At 37.0% G+C, this 7,319-nt stretch overlaps 1 protein-coding gene across 1 annotated transcript in view; it reads left to right on the forward strand.

Moving 5' to 3' along the window:
- RAB3GAP2 (RAB3 GTPase activating non-catalytic protein subunit 2) overlaps positions 1-7,319 on the forward strand; it is a 119,781-nt gene that overhangs the window by 58,229 nt on the left and 54,233 nt on the right. The window contains exons 5-8 of the mRNA XM_017870008.1: positions 470-517; positions 596-671; positions 984-1,085; positions 5,496-5,595. Of these exons, the coding sequence (XP_017725497.1) occupies positions 470-517; positions 596-671; positions 984-1,085; positions 5,496-5,595 (326 nt within the window). The remainder of the gene's footprint in view (positions 1-469; positions 518-595; positions 672-983; positions 1,086-5,495; positions 5,596-7,319) is intronic.

The following is a 7,319-nucleotide window of genomic DNA, read 5'->3' on the forward strand; positions in this document are numbered from 1 at the left end:
CTGCAGAAATACAGTTTGCATATAACGTGACTGGCAGTTCCTCAGCCATTTTCCCAGCTCCTGATCTCAAACAACGAGGCAGGCTGAAGTTCTTAGCTGAAGCAGAGGAGAGGGAGGGACATAGTAGGAAATGGCTGCATGGGGATCGTTTGAGCTTTGCTCTGTTCTGTATACAGTCAGTTGTGTAAGTAAAGTTTTGCTTTCTGTACTTTCATGTTTTTCATGACAAGACAGAGTGAAAAATTCTGTTTTTTATTAACCTCAAATGCATGTGGCATTATATTTTGTGTGAATGAATTTTATGGACCTTACCGGTAGTAGAGTTTTACTGTATTTTTACTTATGCATCAAATAAAACTGGTTCACAGAAGTCATCTTCCAGTTATTGTCCTTTAACATCCAATTATAAAGAAATAAAAGTAATTGGTAAGTTCAGTGGGTAAGCATATGATTTTGTTTTTGTTTTTAGGGAATGTGTAACCAGTGCTCTATGTATCCCACTAGCAAGCCAAAAGAGGTAAGGATAAATAAGAGTTATCTATTCCCTTTGCTTTGATTTATGAGTTGTTAAGATAATAAATTTTGTTTGTAACAGGAGTTCCACTGGGCGTCCTGACTGGACCTGCATTGTGGTGGGTTTTACTTCCGGTTATGTACGCTTCTATACTGAGGTGAGTTGAGTTTTCTACAGCTAGGAAACACTAGTTGACTGCAATATCTGGTTGTGCATCCCCTTTATACTAGTTTGTGACTTTATTACCTGCTGCCTGAAAACGTGTAGTTGATGCTTTATTGGGGTAGAGGCTATGATAGGCCATGGTAAGTTCTGGTAGAAGATACAGAGAAGAGGAGCTGTATTCTGAAAAGAGTGTACCTGGTATCTCTGGAAAACTGTTGGGGAAATGGTACTCTTTGCCTGGCCATACCTGCTCAGGTATATTGATAAGAAAACAAGCAGGGACCTTCTCTGTTCTTCCTCCTAGAATGGTGTGCTCTTGCTTGCACAGCTTTTGAATGAGGACCCAGTACTTCAACTTAAATGCAGAACCTATGAAATACCACGACATCCCGGGGTGACTGAGCAGGTAGTGTAAAAAATTGTGTTCCAACAGTAATAGTGGCATTACTTTGAAGCAGTTTCTCTCCTCTTTTTTGGGTGGAAACTTAAAAGATATCTTTGTCTTGTGGCACAGTTAACTCTGCTATCATAGTCTAGAAATATAATCTATTTGTAGTGGAGTAAAGAATACCAGTCTTGCTTTTACTTATTTCATGAAATATTATATGTTTCATTCTACAACAAAGTAAAACCCTTTAGTTAGAAGCCAAGAAAATTTCTTATTTTTAGAATTTAATAGTGACTTAAGGCAAAATATGATATTCTATAACTTTATATCTTTTTTTATTTGGATTTAGGTGCCAAAATTACCTAGAGTAAAAGAAAAAAAAATTGGCCTTCTTGTTACTAGTGATACTACCTTGTACTTAACTGTTTCTCAGAAAAGGGTTTACTAAGCTTTTGTTCATAGTGGAAAATAGATATATTCATTGAAGATTTCAACTGAGAAGATAATACTGCTTAGTATCTAAGGTTCTAACCTCTTAGGTGCCTTGTAACATTTTGGTTGTCTTAGTCAAAAAATAATTATAGGGCCATTTAAACCAATTTGCTTTTATTTGTTTTGCAGAGTGCATAGTCAAACCTATGTAATAATGCCTTCCCTTTGTTGTACTACTTAGCCTCCAAAAGATTTCAAGTAAGCAGGTGTAGATACTGTATGCATTTGTTAATTGAATTTGCATGGGAGATGGACTGGAGCTGCAAAAGCATCTTATCTAGTAAGAGAGACTAGGATTAAAATCTAATAATATCTATGGATGAATTAATCAGTAATATAAAGCAATACCTAATTTATTGGTAATTTATTTGGACAGAATACATTCTGTACAAGCTTAGAGAAAGAGGAGTTCAATTTGGACCAGGAAAATAAGAAAATTTTCATTGATGAGGTGAGGTTTGCATTAAGCCTTGAACAATCGGTATAGAATTTAATTAGGTAATCGAAAAGAGGGGAAAGTGTTTCAGGTAATCAGGAGAAAATTTGATAGAAGATTCGAATGTAGAACTATATATGCAACAACAAAGAAACTTATGTTATAAAATAATGAGAAACTGTCAAACAGAGTGGCCAAATTTTGCATAAATTCAAAACCAAGTGAAAATTAGAATTGATTTAGGAAATGAGAGAAACTCCTAAAGATTTGTAAGAAGGAAGTGATGTAATCAAAGGACTATTGAAGATTTCTTTCTTCAAGATAAACTGGAATTAGGGAGGCTAGTTATCTGGTTTTTTAAGTTATCTGTAACAGATGTGGAGTGCTGGGAGCTGGGACTAAAATGGCTATGGGAAGAGAGAAAGGACCAGTACAAAAATGTTTTGGGGCCGGGCACTGTGGCTTACACCTGTAATGCCAGCACTTTGGGAGCCCGAGGTGGGCAGATTGCCTGAGCTCAGGAGTTTGAGACCAGCCTGGGCAACACGGTGAAACCCCGTCTCTACTAAAATACAAAAAATTAGCCGGGCGTGGCAGCATGCGCCTGTAGTCCCAGCAGCTTGGAAGGCTGAGGCAGGAGAATTGCTTGAACCCGGGAGGCAGAGGTTGCAGTGAGCTGAGATCTCGCCACTACACTCCAGCCTGCATGACGGAGTGAGACTCCATCTCAAAAAAAAAAAAAAATTGCTTTGAAGAAGCTTAATAGGACCTGGTTATTGTGTAGAGATGGACAATTTTTTAAAAATGAGCTAAAGATGTCTCTAAGATATCCTGAGGAGTGCCATTGTCAACGTTGGAATAAGGGACTACATTGGCAGTAAATGTTATTAAATGAGGTTTTGCACATGTTGAGTTTGAGGCGATGGTAGGAAATCGTTACTGGTATCATGTAATGATACAAAACTGCTGTATAGGCACAGAGACTAGATTGGACATGATGGCTGAAGTCATAGATAGTGAATGAGTTCTTTCAAGTAAAGAGTGTAGGAAAATAAAACTGCAGGCTGAAGACTTAAGTCTTAGTAACTAATAATATTCATCATAGGGAGATAGGAGAAATTGAACTATTAAAGGAAACAAGGAACAGCTGGAAATCAAAGACAATAATCTGTGAACTGAAGATAACTTTCCAGAGATGTTTTCATTTTCTAAAATTCACTGGAGGACGAAGCTTTTAAAATACATTAAATTTGGTCATGTCTATAATACTCTTTTTTTTAGAACTAGTGGAAAAATATAACTAACATTTAAATATTTGCTTGCTATTTGCTATACAAACCAAGAAAATCATTTCACAATTTTTATCAAGAAGGAAGTCTTTGTTGTTACTCTGTATGCTTTATTAAACAGCTGTGGATCTGACACATCCATTTATATATCAAAAATACCTTCTATTTGCTTCTTTTTAATAGACTTCCAGATTTGTCAGAGCTCACAGAAGCATATTTCCTCTAATTCAGTTCTAGGAGCAATGAGTCTAGTACGAGTGACAGCAGGTCATTTGTTGCAGGAGAGGATTCGAAAGAGAGGGAAAATCTCCTTCTGGAATTTCAAAGAAATTTCTTTTGTATAATAGCTTCTGTAAAGAGATCTTCTCTGTCATCTAGCACAGTATCTACAGATCTGGGGCCATTGGTATTTGTATTAGTGTTTTCTTCAGGAAGACTACCTGGTTTTGGAGAAATTGACTTGCTAGTGATTAATTAGGTCTTTTCTGTTTTCTAGCTCCCCTAAGTCAGTGAGGAGGCTCTCTCCCTGCTGCTGTGCTCACTGAGCCATGCGTGCCTAGCCTTGTGAACTTGTCATATGAGAATACATGCCATGTCCCTTCCCCAGTGGCTTATGCTCCTGTGGCCCAGAAGTCTTTTTTAAACAGAGAAACAGTCTGACAGTCCAGTAGAAAAAGGAGCAAGGCAGATCTCAAGAGAAGAAATTGGCCCAAAAACATATAAGAAAATTTTGAACCTTAATAATCTAAGAACTATAAGAAAATACAGTGAGATAACTTTTCACCTTTTGGATTGGCAAAGATAAAGATTAACAAACTTTTGATGACAATATAGAGAAACAGTCACTCTCATGTATTATTGGTGGAAATATAAGTTGATAGGTACTTTTTGAGGCAATTAATATATATGAGAATGAAAACTGTGAATACTGTATGACCCAACTGACCCACTTGAAGGAATTTACGCTAAAGTAATATCCTAGTAACGTGAAAAGATATAGACCGAAGAATGTTTATTGCAGTGATGTTTGTAATGATGAAAATATATTAATTCATAAATATTCTTTACTGCCTATTATTTGCCCAGTTCACTTCTAATCCCTGAGGATTCATTGGTGTAACAGACATGCAAGGTTTCCTGCTTTCATGGAGTTTACAGTTTGGGGATGGTGGAGGGAAACCAACAGTAAGCAGCTAGAGATATCAAGGTGATTTCAGTCTCTGATAGGTGCTGTAAAGGAAGTCATGTTGATGAGATAGTAATGTGCCGAGAGAATAGGTATGTTGTTTGAGATCGAGGTTCAGGAGCAGCCTTTCTGGATAACTAACATTTGAACTGAAACCTGAATGACAGGAACAATTAGGCAGGTGAAGATCAGAGAGGAGAAGGTCCAAGCACATGCAAAGGTCTGAGGGTAATGATGACCTCTCATATTTGCCAGATCTTGCAGCCATGGTTAATGAGTTCAGGTTTTATTCTAAATGCAGAAGGGAGTCATTGGAGAGTTTTAATCAGGAGATTGGTTTGATCTGTTATGTCTTACGAAGAGCACACTGGCTGTGTGGAGCGTGGATTGTAGAGAGCAAGAGTGGAAGCACGAGCCCATGCCGAATGTCAATACGAACTGGTTAAGTAAAATAGGGTGCATATAATGAAAGACTGTGCAGCCACAACAAAAAATGATTTGTTCACTTATTGAAATGGAAAAATATCATTGACATATTATTGAGTAGTAAAAAACATGTTAGGATACTATATTTGGTATAGCCTTATGCAAATGTTTTTGAATATATTTGGGGATGTGTATTGAGACATGTCTGGGATTTCAGGTGAGTTGTCTTTCTTCTGTTTTTACGTACTGTTTTATCTGTGCAATGAGTATATTTACTTTTTATGAAACTGTAATTCTTTGTGTTACTCTCAGCATCTTTGAGACAATTATTTACCATACACAAAAGGTTATATTTTGAAAAGAATTTTAGGTCTTTGGCAAAAAGGCACTCTGAAATTAATTTTTTAATCTATTTTTACTGTTCTTCTGCCTTGGGTGCCTTGCTTACTGTTCTTCTGCCTTGCTTTGGGTGTTGGGTGGTTGACGGTTTAGTCCCAGTATTTTTCATTTTACATTATTCATGAAATTCAGTATAATAAAAAGTAGATAAGCTTATTTGATGTATCTATTCAAGAACTTTTTTTTAATTTCCTAAATAGAATGAAGAGTTGAGTATCTTATATCCGGCTGCCATTGTGACTATTGATGGATTTAGCCTTTTTCAATCTCTTCGTGCTTGTCGAAATCAGGTAGCAAAAGGTAATATTTTGTCAAGAAATATTTAACCTCTGTTAATGTTTGTTTTATTTAATTTCACCTGCTTATGGAATTAGGTGTGTCTTCTAAGTAAAGAAAGGCCTTCTGAACTAGATTTATGGGAAGAACCTGCCTCCTATAGAGACAGGGGAGCATGTTGAGTAGATTGCTTAGTAAGGTAGAGACAAGCGCTAAAACATAAACACTTTTCACATGTTGCCTTTGGAGAGTGTGGTCAGCACAGGAACACTGGGCTTTCTTTACGAATTCAGCAGTATGTCTTGACTAGCTAGATTTGCAACTGTATTGACAACCAACATTGGGGTAAAGAATTTAGTTGCATGTGGCTGAGGTACCAGATTTTCACTAGATCAGCAGCTGATCAAGGCCAACATCCTAAAATCTGGTGACTCCACATTGCTTCTGTCCTCCCTGAGGATAAAGCTGTCCACTGTGTGCAAGGGAAATGCGAGATCCTACCGATATCACTGTCAGCAGGACCCAGCCGGGAGTCAGCATGAGCTGCTTTTTGCTAACTCAGAACACTCAGAACGGAGAAAAGCTAGAGGCCTAAACTTAATGTATATGTGGGCATTATTTTGTGACTTAGGGATGAAAACTGCCCAAATAATCAAGAATTCTTACTTTTACTACCTATAGTTTACATTCTGATGCTGTTACATCTTTTGGAAGAGATATTTCATCAAATTCAACATGCCATTGATTGTAAGAAATACTATTATTTTATGTACCACTAAGAAGAAAAACTATTGCCAGTGAAAGATACACCATCAATTTTCAGATCTCAATTTCAGAGTTGTGAAAATATGGAAGAGTCTTAAAATCAGTGAAAATATGAGTAGTAGCACTAACTTCCCCTTTTCTTCTGGGATTGAGTAGAGGAGACTTAATGGCCCCAAAACAAAGTTTAACTTTAGTGAAAATTTAAATAGCTGATAATACCGATTATAAAATAATTGTCAATTTCTAGTTTATTAAATTAATGAACTTCTTACCTACAGAAAATTGCCTTTTGATATATAGGTTAATGGTGAGTATTTTAAATGTTCTCAAGATAATGAAGCTTATGGTGGGCTAAATTTAAATAATTTAAAAGATTCTGAAAATAGATATAAAAATTTAAACAAATTCTGACCTAGTAAAAAAAGCATATACTAGAAAAGAACCACATAGCCAAGACATCAGTTTTACCAATCATATCAACCTGCTAAAAAAGATAAAAATTTTTGGGCTGGGCGCGGTGGCTCAAGCCTGTAATCCCACCACTTTGGGAGGCCGAGATGAGCGGATCACGAGGTCAGGAGATCGAGACCATCCTGGCTAACACGGTGAAACCCCGTCTCTACTAAAAAATGCAAAAAACTAGCCGGGCGAGGTGGCAGGCGCCTGTAGTCCCAGCTACTCGGGAGGCTGAGGCAGGAGAATGGTATAAACCCGGGAGGCAGAGCTTGCAGTGAGCTGAGATCTGGCCACTGCACTCCAGCTTGGGCGACAGAGCAAGACTTCGTCTCAAAAAAAAAAGAGGCGATTAGGTTAAAAATAGGTCATAAATCAGCAAATTGTATCTTAAATATATGATCTTTGTGTCACAAATACCTTAATTAAAAAAAAAAATTATTGAGAAGCCAGAACATAAAAACAATTTTTTTAAGTTAAAATAAGGCTATTTGCGTGGACCGCACCCAACCTGCCTGTGTTTTTGTAAG

The sequence above is a fragment of the Rhinopithecus bieti genome, unplaced genomic scaffold (genome assembly GCF_001698545.2).
Source record: "Rhinopithecus bieti isolate Rb0 unplaced genomic scaffold, ASM169854v2 scaffold_1673, whole genome shotgun sequence".
Taxonomy (NCBI): domain Eukaryota; kingdom Metazoa; phylum Chordata; class Mammalia; order Primates; family Cercopithecidae; genus Rhinopithecus; species Rhinopithecus bieti.